This window comes from Mixophyes fleayi, chromosome 1, assembly GCF_038048845.1.
Source record: "Mixophyes fleayi isolate aMixFle1 chromosome 1, aMixFle1.hap1, whole genome shotgun sequence".
Classification (NCBI taxonomy): Eukaryota; Metazoa; Chordata; class Amphibia; order Anura; family Limnodynastidae; genus Mixophyes; species Mixophyes fleayi.
In genome coordinates this window covers 357,076,873-357,099,048 of record NC_134402.1, presented here as the reverse complement: position 1 = coordinate 357,099,048, position 22,176 = coordinate 357,076,873, and the positions used below count along the sequence as shown (strand labels likewise).

Sequence of the window (22,176 nt, the reverse complement as noted above, 5' to 3'; positions counted from 1 at the left end):
TGGGCCAGTGAGATGAGAGTAGATCTAGTATGTTTACGCAGGCCCCATATGCAGGAGAGAGAAGACAGAGTGAGATAATTAGTCTTGATGGCTACCCAAGATAAAGAGGATGGGGAGGCAAACAAGGCTACAATTTGACACAAGTGGGCAGCCCAGTAGTAAGTCTTAGGATCTGAAAATCCTCTATCCCTGCATATAAGTAGGTATTTGGATGGAAACAAGTTCGGATAGAGGGATCCTGGTGGGAAGAGTTTGGAAGTAATAAAGCCATGGAGTTATGACGAAGTGCCAAGAGAACAAAACTGATTTAGTTTTAGCAAAGAGACCTGGATAGTTCTCCTGGTACAGGGATCCATAGGAGCTGGTGATATATACACGTAGGTATTTAATTTTCTTTTTTTACCATTTAAAATTGAATTGGGAGGTGAGAACCTGACCATCTCGGCTAGGTAGGTTGAGCAGCATAGCCGCAGAATTTTAAATATTAATTTTGTAGCTGAGAGACTGCCATAAAGAGCCAGAATCCTGAACAGGCTGGGGAAATATGTTCTAGAATGCTGGAGGGTTGAGGACATCATCTGCAAAAAGAGATAACTTGCTCTCAAGGTCTCCAGTCTACACACCCCCTATGTCAGGCAGGCTCAGATGGTTGCTGCCAGGGGCTCTATAACTAGGGCAAAGATCAGAGGGGAGAGGGGCAGCCCTGGCGCGTACCATTATTGATGCAGATGGTATCAGAGGGAGAGCTGTTGATCATAACTCTCACTGAAGGATGTGCCCTTCCAACTAGGGGCGGATCTAGAGAATTCTTCTACCCGAGGCGATTTAGGGGGGGCAATTTAGGCCCCGCCCCCTTTTTACATCTGAGGCTGCCGGCGGCTGCATACTATGTGCAGGTCCGTTCAGCAGTGACAGGTAGTGACAGTGTGCTGCCCGGATGCTCTGATTGTGTTTAAAACACAATCAGAGCAGCCGGGCAGCACACTGTCCCTGCCTGTCACTGCCGAACGAACCTGCACATAGTATGCAGCCGCCGGCAGCAAGCCCCTGCTAGGGGGGGCGATCGCCCCGATCGCCCCCCCCTGGATCCGCCACTGCTTCCAACATGTGTCACTTGGGGCTCTCTGATTGCATGGTTCTTACCACATAATGGTTAGTTTCAGGCTAGGCTGCAACAAGGAAGAGAGAGGGTCTATCCACGCCCAGGTGGGTTTCCACCTTGGTCTTCACCAAAATATTAATAATCTATGTATATGCTCAAAAATTCTGTATACAGTATATAGCAATATTAAATATCTATATTTCGTACTAAAAGGGGCCAGCACAAGTGGTTGTATAGAGCTAGAAATGGAAGTGAAACAGTCTTTACATATGAAACTGAATTTATGGTCTATAAAGTGACTCTCGCTTGTGCCTGCCTATGTTGTGGCTTGTATTCCATAAGCAGTGTAGACAAGTTCTCACTTCCTCCAGCTAACTGACGCTTCATCTACTGATCAGTCCATGACTGCAGTCATACAAACCAATAGAAAGCAGCCTACACTGTTTACCAATTACAGATTGGCTACTATGACACCCGCCAAAGCCTGATAACTAGCGGTAGGTTCAGTAAGCTAGAGTAATTGATAAATTGTCTGCGATCCACATGTTTGATTTAAAAGCAGCTGTAGAAGAGTTACTATGGTATTTTCACCTTGCCTACAAGGAAACTATACATTGAAAGGTGACACAAATTTCCATTCTTACCGTGTTTCAAGTTGTTTAACCATTCTCCGGTATACTGATCCCTATTTACATTGTAAATTGTATGCCTCAGGCCTGACTTCTGTGCTTTTCTGTCCCATTCTCTCCACAGGACCACTGTCTGCCTGGGGTGCTTTAATAAAGGCATGTCCTCAACACCTGTAATCATAAACACAACACATTTTGGCATAGATTTTGGAATGTGTTAACTACTTTTGCCATATAATTACATAGGGCTAGTTCTGTTCTACCCATGTATCAAACAAATGTCATGATTTACTTGGACTAGTTACCGTAAAAGTTTTTATATATATTTTTATATTTATATTTCTGAAGCATTGATATGATAAAGAATATTCAGGTCTGAATAAGCAGTTTTAACAATTGTCCTCTGTGCTTATTGGCGTCGATAGCAGACATAGTAAACAATATGACAACCAGCTGTTCATGTTGATTGGTTTTCAACACGTGTAACTAGTTTTAAGGCATATATTAGTGTATAGAAAAATGTGGACATTTACATTTTGACCAGGACAGATGGTAAATATGGTCAGGTAATAACTGCATTTGAGTGTGCAATCACAGGGGGCCATTTATCAGTATAAGGCAATAAAGTTTTATTACCACTTATTTTGCAGAAGAAAATCACCTAACACCACAATTTATCAGTAAAATATTGCCGGGCAACTGAGAAATGCTCTCTCGTCAATACTAGCCTGGAGCAGTCAGGATTCATTTACCACTTCACTGAGCAAGTATTGGGGGATATGCATGACACATGTACCGTGCAATGCTTGTTAAATAGGAAGGAAGCTATCTCCGGTGATACCCGGTGAATCTGATCACTGGTGGGGGGTTGACAACTTGAAGTATAGGACAAAATTTGGGTTTTCACTGGCAATAGCGCTTTTCTAATCAGCCAATCATGTGGCAGCAACTTATGAATGTATAAAGCGTGCAGATATGGTCAAGAGGTTCAGTTGTTGTTCAGACCAAACACCAGAATGGGCAAGAGATCTAAGTGACTTTGACCATGGAACGATTGGTGTCAGATGGGGTGATCTGCAGTCTCTAGAGTTTACAGAGAATGGTGCAGAAAACAAAAAACTCAGTTCTGTGGGCGAAAACACCTTATTAATTAGGGAGGTCAGATGCAAATGGGCAGACTGATTCAAGATGAGAGGAAGGCAACAGTAACTCAAATATGTTACAATACTGGTATGCAGTAGAGCATATCCTCTCAGTTAAGAACAGGAAACTGAGGCTACAGTGGTCCCAGGCTCACCAAAAATGGTCAGATTGGAAAAATGTTGCCTGGTCTGATGAATCTCGATTTCTGCTGTGACATGCAGAAGGTAGGGTAAGAATTTGGCATAAACAACATAAATCCATAGATCCATCTGCCTGGTGTCAATGGTTCAGACTGGTGGTGGTGGTGGTGGTAATAGTGTGGGGAATGTTTTCTTGGCACACATTAAGCCCCTAAATACCAGTAGTGCATTGTTTAAATGCCACTGCCTACCTGAGTATTGTGGCTGACCATGTGCATCCCTTAACACCCACAGTCTCCCCATCGTCTAATGGCTACTTCCAGCATGATAACGTGCCATGTCACAAAGCAACGTCATCTCAAGCTGGTTCCAAGAACATGACAAGGAGTTCAATGTACTCAAATGGCCTCCAGTCATCAGATCTCAGTCTAATAGAGCCTTTGGGATGTGATGGGAGATTTGCATGAATTAATGGGCAGCCTACAAACCTGCAGCAACTGCATGATGCTATAATGTCATCATGGAACCAGAATCTCTAAGGAATGGTTCCAGCACCTTGTTGAATCAATACCACAAAGAATTCATGCTTTCCTGGGGGCAAATGGGGCATACTAGAAAAGTGTACCAAATAAAGTGACCACTGTGTGTATATGTGTATTCACATACATGGTCATGTATATGTTTGGTCAAATCCGAGCAGCTCAGGATTCTGAAACGGAGGAGGAGTTGGAGGTGGACGAATTCCTGCAGCTGCCCGACATCTGCCTTTTCGATGAGCTGGAAGAGAGAGGTCTGTAAACACAAAGTCAATTCGGTATTTTATGGGTTATTTCCTGGGACCCACACCATAGGGACAATCCAGGAGGCCTGGCGGCTTATGAACTATTTTAAGGACGCTATGTGGCTTACTAGGAATTGCCTCATTTTGAAGCGGGAACAGATGACCATCCAGGACTGTCGCAGGCTGATCCACAGCCTGCTAAGAGACTATAACACCCTTGACAGTCCTGAGGAAGAGGAAGATGATTGATTGCTGTCTCCTTCTTCTCCTTCTCCCCCATGTGTTTTTTATAATTAAAACTTTTGATTTGTGCCCCCTTCCTTTTCTCTCTCCAAACCACTCCCCTATCCCCAGGGCCGTAACTAGGGCTGTGCGACAGGGGCGACCGCCCAGGGCGCAACGCTAAAGGGGGGCGCAATTTAGGAATATTTTAGGTTAATTTGGTTAAAGTTGAGGGCTAGGGGGCGGCATTTGTCTTATTCGCCCCGGGCGCTAGAATTTTAAGTTACAGCTCTGCGCTATCACAGTTTGAAGTGTTATTGAATGTCATGCCTTATTTATGCACCCTTCTCTATTTTTGTGTCTGTCCTCAATAAAGCTTCAGGTTCGTGACTTCTACACCCTACCCCTCTCACCTACCGTCCCCTCACATCCATTGTTTTTTTTAAATGTTATATTGTTAAAGTTTGTCTGGTTAGTGCAGTACTCAGGGGCGGGCATCGGCCCCCCGGGCCGCTCAGTCTCACTGCTGTTAGGGCTGGCCAGCCGCCCCCCGGACGCAACATAGCCTGATTTTTCAATGATGCGGCCGCCTGTGCGCCCCCTGGGCTGAAATCTGCCAGCTTGCGCCTGGCAGTACTCGATGTATAGTGTAGTATGTTATATCTTGTACTTTATGCCTTGTATTGTACTAAAATGTATGAATTATTATGTTTTACAGTGTACTGCGTCAAACTGCCTTATTCAGTGCACCAGATTATGGGTTTCATGGGTCAGGAGCATAACATTAAAAAAGGCTTAGTCATATTCTCTGGCTGTAATAATTATATACTATGCCAAATGCAGCGGTCTGCTCACAAACTCTCCACAATAATCATTACTCAGAAACATATTCAGATTTTACAAAATAATGGAAACAGAAGTGGCAATACGTGAGATTAATGTTACTAATCACAAAATCAAATGAACACAGACCTGTTTTCTCCAAGGAGCTAAAGGATTTTCAGCGCGGAGAAACCAACACAAGAAGCATCCGGAATACAACAAGCCACACACAGAACACTCAGAACACTCACAATGCATCAATCACTGAGGTAACTATAGCAACGGGACGCTATGCAGCCCAGGCCTCAGCCACGCCCACTGTGCTGTTTCACATGTCTGTATGGAGATGTCACTTCTACTCTGAAAACCAAATCTAACAGGTTTAACGAGTGACTGCTGTGGTGGTGGTGGTGCTGCTGCTGACAAGCCACTACAACGTCCAAAGTGACTTTAGTTGCTGTAGAACTACATGTCCCAGCAGGCCTTGCAGCAATAGTTGCAAAATCTGCTCGAAGATCTAGTTCTACAGCAGCCGGAATGACCCATCTGCTATGCTGGATTGCTCAGATCTACAGTTGGTTATGAGTTGGAGAATTGGGAATTAACTCCATAATTAATCAACATCCATTTTATATTGACCATGAATTCAATCGCAGTTTTGTTTGTATTTGTATGTCATTACCCTATAAAATGTGTCTGCCAGCGCAAATATAGCCAAACTGCCTCCCAGGGCAAAGCTTGAAAATGCCTCCCCCCCAACTCCAAAATAAAAAAGAAAAAAAAAAAAACTGAAAAAAAAAACAGTGTTTAATTCACAGCTTATTACATGTTAGTGGCAATCCACAATGCAGAAATCACTCTACTGACTGATATACAATACAGAGAACATTATGCAGAAGTCTATAGCATTGTATGCAATGCAGAGAGCATTTTATTGAACGTTATACAATTCAGAATATTATAATTACAGATATCTGCTACAACTCTCATGCTCTCCTAATCTAAACCTATTGTTATAACCTGTGTTAGACTGCTGATTAGTGCAGCATATTTTATGACACCATTCTGGCTTTGGCGCTCATCTAGCCAAAGACCAATAGAATTCCTTTGGTTCAGCTGACGTTTTACTCTAATGGGAGACATGGGGTTTCCTCACAAAGTCTTAGTAAATGCACAGTTGAATAAACAGAGACAGTACAAACTTCACTGGCTGCAGCCTGGTACTGCACTTCTCATTTCCCTGTCCTGGACATTATAATTTGGTGATTAAATATTTGTTTTTCTCTATTTTGTTTCCCCACCTCACTCACACCATCCAGCTGCTCAACCCATCTCCTCTCTCTATCTAACCCCTACCCGGCTTTCACTTACTACTTCTGCTTTTCACAAACTCGCTCACCTCTACTTTCTCACCCCTGATCTCCTGCCCCTGTCTCTTCACTGCTCTCCTGCTACACTATTTCCCTATTTCTTTTATATTTACAGTTCTTACCAGTTCTGACATTATTGTACTGCATTGACTTTGCCATTTTATTGTTCTACCATACTATTACTCTACCATAACATTGCTGTGCCAAAATACTGTTTTGCCATAGTATTGCCTTGCCATTTTATCACAAGGCCTCTGTCATGCCACACTTACCACCCATCATGACCTCTGCACCACAGTGAACCGCACTAGGCCTATTGTGCTCCTTTTGTCTCTCATTACCCCCCTCCCTTAAGAATGTAAGCTCTCATGGGCAGAGTCCTCTACCCTAGGTCTCATCTCTGCACCCTGTGCCTCATGCCTGCCCACTCTCAGTCTTCATTGCTGTCTCTGTTTTGTCCTATACTGAATTGTTTTTTTTTTGTCATTTGATTTGTTTGCTAATTGCATCTATGCATTTATTATTCTGCTTATCTGCACAAACTGTTCTTATTTGTATGTACTTCTCTACGATAATACAATATAAAACAGAGCATTGTAGTGACTGATATACAACGCAGAGAGCATTTCACTAAACTCTATACAATAGAAAGTATTATAGTGAGCTATATACACAATATAGAGAGCAGTCTAATGACTTCCATGCAATAATAAAGTTATTCTAGTAATCACTATACAATACAGTTTAGCATTTTAGGGACAAATATACAATGCAGAGAGTTTTCTACTGAACTCCGCACAATTCAGAGGGAATTCAAATGACTGTTATACAATGCAGAATGCATTTTACAGACTTCTGTACAGAAAGCATCCCAGTTATCTCTGTACAATACAGAGAGCATGCTAATGACCAAAATGCAATTTGGATACCATTCAATGACCTAGTGACTGATATAAAATACAGAGAGCATCCTAGGGATCTCTATTCTAGGAAATGATATATAATACAGAGTGCATTCTAGTGAATTGTTTTTACAGATATTATCCTTTAATTAATAAAGAATGAAGTCTGATTTGTCAAATCATTGTGCATTACAAAACTTACATTAATATACACTAGATGGCGCTATTACACAAGTATAAAAGTAAAAACAATGCAATCATTCTGTTATCACGGAAATTGAAAAGTTTTCCTGGTACAGTTGAAAAGAAACCAATATGACCAGTACTTATTGCTTCCTTTCTAATTCATGCTGTGTTGCTTATAATGTAATTTCAATTTAATTTAAGGGCAGGTGTACTTATATAACATATTTACATATTAAACGTATCTGAAATAACTAAACATTTACATAAAATAAAGCATGATATGTGGCCCTGCATAGATGTACTTTAAAAAAAATAGACAAACATGTATAACAGTACATAACAGGTACAAGTACAGGCGATGCCTTGACGTTGGCAGGTAAGCTTATTCCAATAAAGCTATATTGTGCACACAATTCTCCAATTTTGTATATGCTGACTCATAGTGAATTATATATTGTTTGTTTTAGAGCACTGGACAGGCCCGGCGCTACCATTAGGCAGCTGCCTAGGGCGCCGGGCTCTGGGGGGCGCCAATGAAATACTTCACATTTTGAAATGCTGTGCGGCAGCCACTGAGTTTACCTTCCATGGCTGCCGCACAGCTTCAGATCCATGGCGGGGGTGGGGTGAGTGATCGCCGCCCCCCACCCCCCACTAACAATGGGACGCACAGTGCCTCCCGTCCCTCTCCCCTCACTGACTGTTGGGAGTGACGTCATCTTCACGTCCCGACAGTCAGTGAGCAGCCGGCAGAGAAGAGCAGCAGTATGAAGAAAAGGTCCAGCAGGTAAGTAAAAAAAATACGGGTGTACGGGAGAGCGGTGTGCTGTGGGGGGACGGGGACATTTTGAAGAAGGGTGGGGGCTTTGTACTTCCCCGGGGGAGGACATTTTTAAGCAGGTTGGGAGCATTGTGCTACGGGGGGCATTGTGCTATGGGGGGATCATTGTTTAGCAGGGGGGATATTGTTGAGCAGAGTTGGGGTGGTGTGCTGTGGGGGGTGCATTGTTTATCATGGTGGACATTGTTGAGCAGGGGGGGACATTGTTCAGCTGGGGGGGCATTTAGCGGGGGGGGACAATGTTGAGCAGGGTGGGTGTGGTGTGCTGCGGAGGGGACATTGTTAAGTGGGGAGGGCTGGTGTGCTGCAAGGGGGGACATTGTTAAGCAGGGGAGGGTCGGTGTGCTGCACAGGGGGGGGGGCATTGTTAACCAGGGGGGGTGGTGTCTTGGGGCGGGGGGGGGGGGGTATTGTCAGCCAGGGGAGTGCTATGGGGGCCACATTGTGATGTGATGAAAAATTATCTGTTATCGGCTTTTTGTGTCAAGCTTTTTGTTCCAAAATCGAACACCTGTATACCTCTCCTCTAGAAATCCTATGCTTGCCACTGGGCAGCAGTGGAGTCTGGACAGTGTCCTGCATGAAACATCACTGCATCTGGACCACTGGTGGAGGGAAGGCTTATCTTCTTTTTTTTTTTTTTACAAAAATGAGGTTTGTGAGGGTCTGGGAAGTGGGTATTTGGTGTGTGTTGGGTGGGGGGGGGGGACGACGATTAGTTTGAAACTTTACCTAGGGCGCCAAGACACCTAGCACCGGACTAGCTTTTCTTTTGTTTTCAGGTACATTTATGCGTATTGGGTATAGGACAGGCTCTATAGTGAACAAACACACACGTATGTAATGCTTTGACTTGTGTCCATGAATGTTCAAGACTTATTGGAATGCCAGAACGGGAAATGGGCACTTGAATAATTTGGACCTCAAACCAAAATCTGCACTATAATAACCCCATAGCCTATAACTGTTTTGTTTCCGTGCTCCTCCAGAATAAGTGCACAGTGATGATTATTAAATCATTCATCTACAGTGTTTTTAGTTGATTATCCAGCCAATCAGACGATAAATGACTGGTGGACCCGATATCACAGTAGTGTGCACCCTGCCAGGATGAACGATTATCAGGGCCCTCTTAAGAACATCTTGGGCCCCCGGGCACAGCAGTGCACCGGGGCCCCTATATATACAAAAAAAAATAAAAAAATTATATATATGGGCCCTGCAGCCCAGGGGGGCCCGTCAGAGGCAGCAAAAAAAAAAAAAAAACCTGAAAAAAAGAAGAAAATACTTACCTTGCGGTCAGCTGGCGATCCGGCTCCCTCCCTGGTCTCCTCCTCCGTGCGGCGCTCGCAGTGCATGTCGGGCGGGACGTCATCACGCCCGCCTGACATCCATTGCGGAGCTCGACAGAGGAGGAGACCAGGGAGGGAGATGGATCGCCAGCTGACCGCAAGGTAAGTATTTTCTTCTTTTTTTTCAAGTTTTTTTTTTTTTTTGCTGCCTCCGACGGGACCCCCTGGGCTGCAGGGCCCCCGGCACCTGCCCATTGTGCCCAATGGGAAAGACGGCCCTGACGATTATCGTTCCAAAGCACATCGAATCGTTGAGATTTTCAAAGTGAACTAAAATTCTCATTCAACAATGGAACATGTTGTTCCAGTTCTGCAGTGTGTATGCACTCACTACTTGCTCACACACTGCAGGTGGATCTGAGCTATGAATAACTGTACACAGTGAGAATAAGAAGTAGAGGGAACAGTTATGCTGGGTGTATAGTGTGTACACATGAAGCAGCATGCTTATCGGGACTTTTTATTCCCCCCTGTCGTTGGTAAAATTGCTAAAACTTTTGCATCGTTAGGGGGGTATTCAATTGTTCCTCCGGGCGCCGCCAGAACGAGCGCGTTAAAACTATTACCGTTTATACGGTAAACTTGCGCGTAAAAACCGTTAATACGGTAGTTTACTCGCTGAATTTCATCTCGCAGCTCAGGGAGCTGCGAGATGAAATTCAGCGAGTAATTACCGTATAAACGGTAATAGTTTTAACGCGCTCGTTCCGGCGGCGCTCGGAGGAACAATTGAATACCCCCTTAGAATTTTCCTGCAGTGTGTACCTAGCCCAAGTGCGATAAAGTCCGATAGAGAAAACCTAGTAATGTTATCTCACTTACTTGGATTGACAGGCACAACATACATTGGCAAACTAATAACATAAGTAATGAATAATAATAAACATCTTTCATGACTGTATTCTGGTGCATAATGGTGGCCTGCAATTTTATGTTGAATGCACCCTTAGCTAATATTTATCAGATCATTTGGTTTCTATTTACACATAATGGCTCCAGAGAAGCAATAATGAAGTTGTATGAGCGGTTTAGCAAAATAAAAAGAATGACTGCATATATAAAAACAGTGCATCTATACAGGTATTGTAGGTACTATCATTAACATTTATATAGTGCTAACATACTCCATAGTGCTTTACAATTGGATATAAATATATGCTGATGCCCAGTGGTCGAAGTGGAAATTTAGAAGTGAATGAAAAATGTAATGGGTGTTCCGAGCTCCGGCTGCGTCATGGCAACAGCAGGGACGTCACTTCCATTTTCTATGTCCTAGTCTTCACAAGAAAACTTTTCTAATTAGCGCTGTGTCCTGGCAACTGGCGGCATCCGGGCGCGTGCACAGTAGATTTATTAATTAGGCTGCCTACTAGGGCTAATTACACCACGCTGAGATGTAACTCAGACTTGTAGTCCACTATCCACTCTTGGGGGTATATTTACTAAACTGCGGGTTTGAACAAGTGGAGATGTTGCCTATAGCAACCAATCAGATTCTAGCTGTCATTTATTTAGTACATCCTACAAAATGACAGCTAGAATCTGATTGGTCTCTATAGGCAACATCCCCATTTTTTCAAACCTGCAGTTTAGTAAATATACCCCTTGGTGCGCTGAGAAAATGCTTCATATGTCTGACATTGCTAATTTGAGAAATTTTGTGTGCACCCCCTTCCTGGTTGATTTTCAGTTTGGTCACTTTAAAATGCATTACAATATTCCCTACAGCAGATTTAGGAATTTTAGTAAGTGTGCTGAACTCTTGTAGTAGCTGTCTTCCATAGTAAAGGTTAATTACCAGTTGCCTCTCGCTTAAACCTTTTTCTTAGACACTCTTGTTCATCAATATCAATAATACAATAAAAGCCAACTAACTAGTTCAAATTAGTTACGCAAGTGAGTTCAGGTAATTGTACTTATTTATTTATTTGAATGCAGCTTTCCAATATTTGATTTGTGCCCCAGTGTTAATTTTGTTTCGCAAAATAACTGCTTTTCGTTAATTTTGCTTAAATTTGACAAAAATTGTCCTAAATCAGAGTGGAATTCAAGTACAAATGTAACTTGCAATTGAAAAAGTTGCACAATAAGTGTATGTACGCTGTATTCAGAGTTGTTGTGTCCAGGTCTGAATGAGTAACAGATGCATCCGTTTGACAGCAGACACCCCTCAGACACTTCCACCCAACTTGCTAATATGTACAAATCCTTTTATTTTATATGTTACAAGGGCAATTGCTATGAAGCAATGGCCAGCATGGTGGCTTAATGGTTAGCACTTCTGTCTCACAATGAGTTTGATAGGTCAGGGTGCTATCTGTGGAGTTTGTATGTTCTCCTCGTGTTTGCATGGCTGCTAACAAAATTATACCATGTCTGTCTGTGTGTATGTTAGGGAATTTAGACTGTATGGGGCAGGGACTGAGGTGAGTGACAATTACTCTCTGTTCTTGGATTTGGTGGCTCTATATGGTGAAATGGTGATGAAGCATCATTTAAACTCAAATAACCCAGCTAATACATCAGTATCAAATTCCTGTCATGTGTAAAAAAATGTTTTTTATCAGTGCAGGTCTGAATAGTCATTGTTGTGTACGCTCACTTTCTGAGCATGCGAAGATACACTACACATACGTGTGTATGTCTCGCTCTGAATCAAGCCAAATATTAGTAGAGTTTTATGTGCACAAAAATTCCAACAAGATGTGTTAAGTAACAATATTGTTATTAGAACCTGAATCTGCCCACACATGCTGCTACTTTGACAGCCAACGAGACTTTAGACCTTCTGGGCACAAATAGCAGTGTGTATGGACCCAACAAGGCAGCTGATTGGAATCAATAACCTATGCACACAGAGCTTAGGCAAAAATAATTTAGCTGTCTCTCCACTATAGGCCGTAGGCATGAAATAACGGTTACATAATATCTCTATCTCTATCTATCAATAAGAATTGCCTTCACACACCCACTGTCATTTCAGGATGAAGGTTCCATTTAACACTTATCATCATATTTTATTTCTATGGCACCATAGAATCCACAGCACCGCACAATCAATAAAATATAAATAAAACAAAATACAGATAAGTAGGGACAAGAGAAACAATAGTATCAGTAAAAATCAATTCAATACACAATGCAGAAAGTCACTACATAGGAGGACACAAGTAGAAAAAAGGAAACATGAAGTGGATGAGGAGATAGGGCCAAATGTGTGAGCGTTAACATTGAAGAGGATTAGGGAAGTAAATGTAGATGATAGAGGTGGAGGGAAGCAAGAGGGAGAGGTAGGTTGAGCATGAGGAGGCGTTTGTTTAGGATGAGGGGATGTAATTAATAGAGATAATAGAGGTGGAGGGAAGCAAGAGGGAGAGGTAGGTTGAGCATGAGGAGGCATTTGTTTAGGATGAGGGGATGTAATTAATAGAGATAATAGAGGTGGAGGGAAGTGAGAGGGAGAGGTAGGTGGAGTGTGAGGAGGCAGTAGTTTAGGATGGGGTAACAAATGAAGAGAATAGGGGTGGAGGGAAGCGAGAGGGAGAGGTAGGTGGAGCATGAGGAGGCAGTTGTTTAGGATGGGGTAACAAATGAAGAGAATAGGGGTGGAGGGAAGCGAGAGGGAGAGGTAGGTGGAGCATGAGGAGGCAGTTGTTTAGGATGGGGTAACACATGAAGATAATAGGGGTAGAGGGAAGCGAGAGGGAGAGGTAGGTGGAGCATGAGGAGGCAGTTGTTTAGGATGGGGTAGCACATGAAGATAATAGGGGTGGAGTGAAGCGAGAGGTAGGTGGAGTGCGAGGAGGCAGTTGTTCAGATGGGGCGGGGTAACAAATAGAGATAATAGAGGTGGAGGGAAGTGAGGAAGGGGCAGGTGGAGCGTGAGGAGGGAATTGTCCTAGGATGAAGCGGGTGTAGGTAGTGTGAAAAGGTGAGTTTTGAGGGCGTGTTTGAGATTTGAGGTTGGGGGCGAGTCTGGTCAGGTAGGTAGCTCCAAATGTTGGGAGCAGCACAGGCAAAGTCCTGAAGGCGCGAGTGTGAGGTGCTGACAGGTGAAGAAGAGAGATGAAGGTCATTGACAGAACATAGCGGGCAGGTAGGGGACTATTTGTTGACAAGGAGGGGAGGAGTTATAGAGGGTTTATAAGTGAGGGTAAGCAACTTGAATTGTATTCTGGAGGGAATGGGGAGATAATAGAGGGCTTTGCAGAGACGCACAGCGGAAGAGGAAGATTAGTCGCAACGCTGCATTCAGCACAGATTTCAGTGGGGACAGATGTTTGTCATACAAACCAGAGAGGAGAATAATAATCAAGGAGGGTAGTGACTAGTTGTCGGTGTGCGGTCTAAAAAATAATAATGACAGAAGAGATGAGAATCCAGTAATACCTTCTGCACTGTCCTTGCTCTTGCTGACACAGGGTCTGGATTGGAAGCAATTTATATAAAAATGTAGACATAAATTGTGTCCCATAAAAAGATGCCTTTACCAGTGTGTGCAGAGTTACACGTATGTAAAAATAAGTGCAACCTAGCATACTACATGAAATGCATATCATGTGGTACATATGGTAATCATTATCAATTTGATGATGACTGTCGTTATAATGTGGAAAGATAAATAATCATTTTAAAAAATAACCGGTAGCTATATTTATATTCTATTAGTATGCCGAGGGCATGTAACACTTCTGCTGTAGCTGCTCACAAAGAGAATGATTAGTCTATAATATAGTGGGTGTATTTTAGTCACAACGAGTGAGCATTAAACTAAAACAATATAAATGTTAAAAATACAGTGCACTGCCTTATAACAAAGTATGGTTATTATACTGCAATACTTAGCAATAAGTATGTTTCATGTGCAATTCAGTCTTGTTTTCAGTGGAAAATTACCCGGCTAAAAAAAGTGATTAGAGAACGCAGACCTGTCATATCTAATAACATGATTGTATATTTTTAGACGGTGTGAATGAATGTGCCAGGATAAGATTTCCTTTATCTGTGCTGAAGTCATGTATGTAAAACAAACAGCACAACCGATGTGAGTGCATCTATAAAGACATTACAGCGCATTGTGTAGAACTGCACAGCTCTATCAGACAATAGAAGACATTGGAATGTTTATTTGGAGTTTATAATAATAAAGGATTGCCTGAGAAGACATGAATATGATTGTGTCACATATGAAAGGGTTATTCAATGAGAAACATGGACATCAGTGTTGGACAATCATTTCTGGTTCATACCCAGGGTAGAGTAGATAAATTAGTTAGGGGACTTGATATTTCAGAATGTGACTTGGGGGCAGGGGCTGGCAGGGTTGGGGAGCAGGAGGACATCTGCTCGACATGTCCCATAGTGGGCTACTCTGAAGGGGGGCCCACAGTGTGCACACGCGCATGATGAGCGCTCGTACGCACATACATAGTTCAACTATGCATGCGCAACTCGAGCATGCGCAGTACAAACATGGCTGCACTGCATTTGTGCCGACGGCGCATGCGCAGTTGCAGTGCAACCATGTATGTGTGTACGTGCGTTCGTCACGCCCGAGCACATCGCGGGCAGTTGTAATGTTTCTACGTAACAGAACCCCACTGTGTGTGCCGACTCAAGTTGGCATGTACACAGTTAGGGAGAGACGTCAGGGGTGATGACACACAATGTCCACGTGTGTGTGGCAAATCACCACACACACACACATGTTGCCACTGGGGAGGCTGGGAGTTTCCGAGTCTGGACTATAAAAGCCAAACCCAGGACTCCCCCTCGCTCTCTCTACTGCCTACATGCCCCTGGACAACTAGCACTGCACTACAGAAAAGATACACTACAGTACTATAGGCATACACTATTTTATAGGGAAACAATACACTACAGAAAATATATACTACGATACAGAAAATGTTTCTATACTACAGGAACGTTCCCTACACTGCAGACAAAGTATTGGATCCAGGGTACAAGGATTAGATAAGAATCATTGATAATATATATCTATAAAGCCGTAGGTGTTTGTAATGTTGATTTAACTATTTATATACATATAACTGTGTAGCTATTGTTTGATATATGTGATATTTATAATATTGATTTAACTACTAATTCTTATTCAAGATACATAGGTAAAGAAAATAGTGCAAGGATCAGGAATAACGGTGGTGAACCTAGGGTTAATTTTATATTGATATACTATGTTATGTTGAACAATGTTATGATATATGTGTGAACTGTGAATGCAGGGTTTTCTGTGTTAACAGTAAAATACTTTGATTTGAATACATACATATGTTGTGAGTATTGGTTATTTATAACGAATATATACTGAAAAGTACTGCTGAGATACAGTGGTTATTGGATAAATAATTCTGTAAAGCTTAAGTGTTATTTAGTGTGGTTAAAAGACTGAGTAAGGCAGCACTGTTTAAGGAAAAGTGCATAAAATTGCGTAACGAGTATCTGAGAACAGAATAGGAGGATAGAGTGCGCATTTAGGGGTAACCCCGGGATCCTTTTACCGCTACCTAGGGCTGGGTTTTTTCCCTGTAAAATGTTCCTAATATTCTGCTGAGCCAAGTCTCGCCTCCAGGCTACAATTTGCCAGCCTCTGCTTGGGGGTTATACACATATGTAGATGGGAGTTTGATGTTTGGCCGTTTGGTATGTGCACACATGCAGTTTAAATCAATGATGACAATGTTTTTAGCAAACCAGATGATGATCATAGAAGGGGAAGGGGGAAAGAAGGACTTTTCCTCCATCCATGTTAATAATCTGCTTTCTTAAAACATTATCTGAGGTTCTGTCTCCTTTGTGTTGCTTCTGTGGTGCCACTTCATGATGCGCTCAAAATCATATCTCCCAACTGTCCCTTTTCATGGTCCGCAAAATGGACGGGACTTAACAAAAAGTGGGTGGTGTTTTATGTAATTTTACTCATTAGTGGGTGGGGTTTGATTGGAATGGGGAGGGGCTTATTTGTCCTGATTTCAGTATTCTAAATTTTGGAAGGTATACAAAATTATCTAAACCCTTAAATAAAGTTGTACTATATTAATTATCTTACTTAAATTAGTTAATGTTTGTTATTTTTAGGTTCAGTTTCATTTTCCTTCCCATAAAATGATGTCAGTCCATGTTAGATCTGCCCCACAGTCAGTGACCTAAGCAAATCATCAGACCTTTCCGTTGATCATGCTCAGACCACACATCTCTCCTGAACTAGGGTCAGTGACTACAGAGACTATTTGACACATCAAAACAGAATACATTAAACAGTGAGTATAAACTGCAATGTGATTGTGTGTTTGCACCAGATAGGACATTTACTATGGATGGCTCTTCACAATGCTGTATGCACAGTTATTAGATAAACTACTGGCTCACTTATTTTAGTAATATGTATCTGTTTTGTATTAAGTGTGTGTATGATGAAAGCACCTGACCTGCCTGTCTATTTGCTAGCTCTGATTAACCCATTAACATACCTCCCAACTGTCCTGATTTTAGGGGAACATCCGGGATTAGTGGGCTGCAAAAGGGTTGGGGCTTAACAAAAAAATTAGTTTTACAGTCATTTGAGCATTTGTGGGTGGAACAGGAGGTATACTTTAATGAGCATGGAACTTTATACTTTAATTGTCTTAGTGCCCATGATGACTACATTTCATGCGTAGAAGTGCTAGTTTCAAAGGGAATAACTTTTTCTTTTATTTCGTAGTCTACACTGACAAATGTTAGCGTTTTTATTGATAATTTGATTGTTTATGTGCATTGTCATATTAGTATAACTACAATTACTCATAAAAGTTAAAATTAATTTAAGAGAAAAAAAAATACATACAGTAGTGATACAAAATGTTGTCACACTTAGGTACAGATTCAATTCTCAAAAAAAAAAAAAAAAAAAAAAATCTTTTTTTTTTAGTGAAACTTTTCCGTCACTTTTGCTTGCGCCCCATAGAGATACTCCTTTATCTTCTACAGAAAATTCTAGCGAGAGATGTACAAATCAATGTCCAAATGGTGGAGAATGACTGAAGCTTACCCGCAGACACAAGGTACAACACAAGGTACGGCCATTCCATGACTATGGGAAGTGGTTGATGGCAGTTAGTTTGACCAGAGTCTGTGCTATCAAATATCAAGTCTAGCGTTTTAATAAATTTGTCAAAGCCACTTATCATTTTGTGATGTTAATTGGTATACAGAATTAAATCCAGAATAAAAAAAAGGTTCTGTATATTTCAGGGACTTAACTGCTGTCAATACCTCCGATAAGAGTAATGTCTTCATTCAGGACAGATTGTTGTGTGGTAGTAATTTTAGGGATGGGTGTAGATAAAAGGTAAATCGGACAGGGTGGGAGGCTGGGGGTCCCGACGAGGGGAGGGAGCATCGAGGTTATAGAGGGAAGAATAGAAGTCCCTGAATTCTCTAACTATCCCTGTTGGGTCATAAGTTACATCTCGAGAAGGAGACTGTCGAATTTTATCAATATGTTGCAAGGCTATTTTTTTCCGGAGCTTTCTAGCTAATACGGAATCAGCTTTATCCGCCTTATCATAATACCGTTGTTGGAGCTTCTGCATCGTGACAGCTGCTCTACGGGAGAGGATGGTATTTAGTTGGCCCTTCATTGACGCAATCTTGGGAAGTAGGGTCGGGTCGTGGTGAGATTGATGCTGAGTAAGGAGTGAAGCTAACCCACTTTCCAGGGATAAGATTTCCTCAGCTGCTTTCTTTCTAGCTGCAGCTGACTGACTAATTAATTGGCCTCGGATGGTAGCCTTGTGAGCCTCCCAAACAATTCCGGGGGCAACATCAGGGGTTGAATTTTCCTGAAAGTAATTGGTAATGGAGGTCTTAATGTCTAGGCAGATAGATCTATTAAGTAAAAGTGCGTCGTCTAGGCGCCATCTACTGCGCTGGGGGGGCGGTTTGAGGAGATCTAGTACGAGGGAAACACCCGAATGGTCTGTCCAAGAGAGGGGGGTAATGTCTGCCCGCGTCACATGATGAGTGAGTGAGTGTGAGATGTGTAACATATCTATGCGCGTGTATAGTTGATGTGGGGCTGAGAAGTGAGTATAATCCTTGGCGTCTGAGTTACATAGTCTCCAGGAGTCATATAAATGATGGTGTATAAGGAGTGTGGACAAGGTGGCGGATTCAGAGGAGGAGGAAATACCCCGCCGAGGAGAGGAGGGGGGAGACCTATCGAGAGCCGGGTCGAGAGTAACGTTAAAGTCACCTCCCATGATAACATGGCCCTGCGCCAACCGCTCAACTTGCTTAAAGAGCTTTGTAAAGAAAGGCTTTTGCCTCTGATTCGGGGCATAAACTGAGACCAGAGTGACGGGAGTAGACCGGAGAGTGCCGCTCACCAAAAGAAAGCGGCCTTCTGGGTCAGCATGGGTCTTGGAGTGAAGAAAGGGGACTTTACTATGGATTAAAACAGCAACGCCCCGTTTCTTGCAGTCTGCTGAGGCAAAAAAGGTCTGGGAAAATTGCTTACCCTGGAGCCGAGTATGGGCACCTGTGAGATGAGTCTCCTGAAGAAGAACAATGTCTGCGTTTTCTCTCCTACAGGCACCCAAGAGAATCGTACGTTTATGAGGAGAGTTGAGGCCATTCACGTTGACGGAAAAAATCTTCAAAGCCATGGCAGTCGCGAGGAGCCAAAGTCTGGAAATAGGTCTAAACAGTTAGATAGGGAACAAAACCTGTTAGTTTGTGGGTGGAACAGAAGTTTGAAGAGCCAATTAGAGAGTGGATCAAAGTCACAAGAAGAAGAGAAAAGAGATAGAAAAAGAAGAAGCCCAATTGGGCGAAAACCCTGAGTAAAAGGAATCCTAAGCGGATTCAAAGACATTATTATAAGCTAGAGCGCAGTAAAATTAACAATGTCAAAGGGTGCACGGGGGGTGGTCCTTAGGCTCGCACGGCATCGACAGCTGCCAGAGCCTCGGGAGACCCACAAATAGAGTACATTAATTGAAAAATTCAAAATCAAACCATGGAACGGTGTGCAAGGTAAATAAAACTTGTACAGTAAATATTTATAACAGTTTAAGGAAGAAAAAAAAAAAAAAAAAAAGGGGGAGGGGGTTAGGGAAGTGGAGGGGGGAGGGAAGGGAGGGTAGGAAAGAGGGGAGAGGGAGGAGGAAGGGACACGGGAAAGGCAAGCTGCTCCCCCCTCCAACAGCAGGGAAAAGGCCATATTACAAACAGCCATAATATTACACAAAGAGAAGAAGCATGAGGGGTCTGGAGGCCAGCAATAGAACTATTGGTAGAAACAAGAAAAAGAGCAACCACCAAAACAAAAAGCAATAAAACATATTATGTAAACTACTTGAGAGTGTAGGGTAGTAACCGCTACCAACTGACGATGAAAGTCCCCCTAAAAACAAGGGAGAGTTAAAACAGGAAGAAAACAAAAACAGACACAGATAGGACCATTAGTACAACAATAGACAAATCAGGGAGGATCTGCATCCCGCGGACGTCGTCTCGAAGACCGGGACCAATCAGGCTGAGGAAGCGCCGGGCGCTGGGTCTGGGAAGGAGTAGCCTGAGGGGCTGACGGCTCGGGAAGAATGCCCAGCTTATCCAAGAGGCTCTGACCCTGTTCCAGCGATTTGACAAAGTGGGAGGAGTTGTCAGCAAATACTTGAAGCTGGAAAGGGAAGCACCAGCGGTAGCGGAGGTTGTGTTGTCGAAGAATCCTTGTGACTGGCTGAAGATCCCTCCGCTTTTGTATCGTGGAAGGAGCCAAGTCCTGGAATAGCTGGATGTCCATGTCCCGAAATGTAATTACTGGTCGGTCCCTGGTAGCGGAAAGAATACGATCTCTGGTCCGGAAATAATGTAGACGGACAATGATATCCCGAGGAGGTTGGCTGTTTGGGGGTTTGGCTCTCAGGGCACGGTGAGCCCGATCCAAAAGACAGTCAGTCTCAGAGATGTCCGGGAGGAGGTGAAGAAAGAGGGCCATGAGGAAGGCTTGAAGGTCTGCGTTACCGATTTCCTCAGGCACATTTCTGATGCGGACATTATTACGGCGAGATCGGTTCTCAGAATCCTCTTGCTTCTCTTTCAAGATTTCAACTTCGTCACGGAGGCGGGAGAGTTCCTTATCAGTTGCAGTGTTGGATCGGCAAATGTCGTCAGTTTTTGATTCTAGGGCGTCTGTCCTGTTTCCCAGCGCGTTCAACTCTGTTCTGAGCTCGCTGACCACTTTTGTCATTTCCTGATAGAAAGTAGTTTTCACCCCCTCCAAGAGACTGGTCATTACCGCTTGAATCTGAGGGTCAAGTTCAACTTCAGACGATGAAGATCCCGACGCCCCCTGGCGATCAGCTTGTGGAGAGGGGGGCTTTGCTTTTGATCCAAAGAAATTTGCAGAGGTTCCTGCTGTCACTTTCTTTGGTTTGGAAGCCATGGTGCCCTCAGGCGAGCCGATCTGGCCGTTGGATGGGATAACAAGGCCAAGGTCAGGTAAAGAGAGGGAGAGGGAGAGGAGGGTGCACACCGAACTCGGTTCAGTTGAGAGGGGTCCTACCCGGGATCGGGCAGCATAGTAAAGTTCACATACTAGCCGTGGGTGTAATGATGAACAGACGAATCAAGGCACTTGAAAGGCTGGTTTCGAATAATAATCAACCGGTCACGGGCAATAATAATGGTAGAGAGCGTTTTGCTCGTATGGGGATTGACTCCAAGAGGGCACTCTGAGGATACGACTGGTCACCACATCCGTCAGGATTAGATCTCACAAGGACAGTCAATATATTTGGGTGCACGTAGAAACTGTGGTCTCCAATGGGGGAGGTTGATTTTATGTTACAGGTGTAGTGGCACAGAAACGACACAATGGGGCAGCAGTTGACCCCTCAGGCTCCGAGACCAGGTGAGGGTTTACATCGGATTTCTGACTGCTGAGATGTAGCAGCAATACTTAGCACACCAGCATGTAACTGTTATTAATAATACAGTTGAAAATATATTAGGATATAAGGACGGTGTAGTTTGCTTGAACGGCCACAGGGTGGCAGTAGTTTCCCACACTGGAAGTTTGTATTCGATCTAGTCTGTGCAATCAGGTTGTTGACTCACAGTTCACTGCACGGAACAGCCAGAATTTCACGCAGGAGGGAGTCCCAGCCCAGTCAAGACGGGGATCTACTGAAGGGAGCCAGCAGTGAAACGCCGGGCTGTTCTGCCGGACACCGACTGACAAATCAGGTGAGTTGTTGCTGGTGGTGTCCGTGTCTTAAGCGCTGCTGTCAGTGAGCTGCCTGAATGTCCCCCTGGTGTCAGCGCTAGCACAGGGCTGCTGGTGAGGGTCTCAGTTGCATCTCAGCTGCGGGGGTAAGAGCGGGAGAGGGGGTGGGGTGGTGATGCCGTTCACGGAGGGTCAGTGAGTGGGGATAAGAGCACTTAGCGGGCACTACTGTGCTCCAGCCCCAGCTGGTGTATCCAAGGGGAAACGATGCTGGCACTGTGTGTGTGTTCCGTCGGCGGTTACAGCCGCACCGCCATTGCGAGCTGCAGGGTCAATGAGAGTTGCGCGGTTCGCGCCAAAAGCTAAGTGCGGGCAGCGGGACTAGTGTGGTGTCCCGATAAAGGTGTCGGGCAGAAGCCCTTAGTGTCTCAAGACCGGATGAGCGGCTTTTGGT

General features: G+C 43.5%; 1 protein-coding gene across 5 annotated transcripts in view; it reads right to left on the bottom strand.

Annotated features, from left to right (window-relative positions):
* The window catches only part of MORN3 (MORN repeat containing 3), a 49,671-nt gene that overhangs the window by 13,436 nt on the left and 14,059 nt on the right, over nt 1–22,176 (bottom strand). For 3 of the 5 annotated variants that reach the window (XM_075178155.1, XM_075178140.1, XM_075178165.1), the window contains exon 3: nt 1,747–1,902. In XM_075178155.1, the coding sequence (XP_075034256.1) occupies nt 1,747–1,891 (145 nt within the window). In that variant the 5' untranslated portion in view covers nt 1,892–1,902. The other 2 variants (XM_075178131.1, XM_075178148.1) reach the window with 2 other exon arrangements.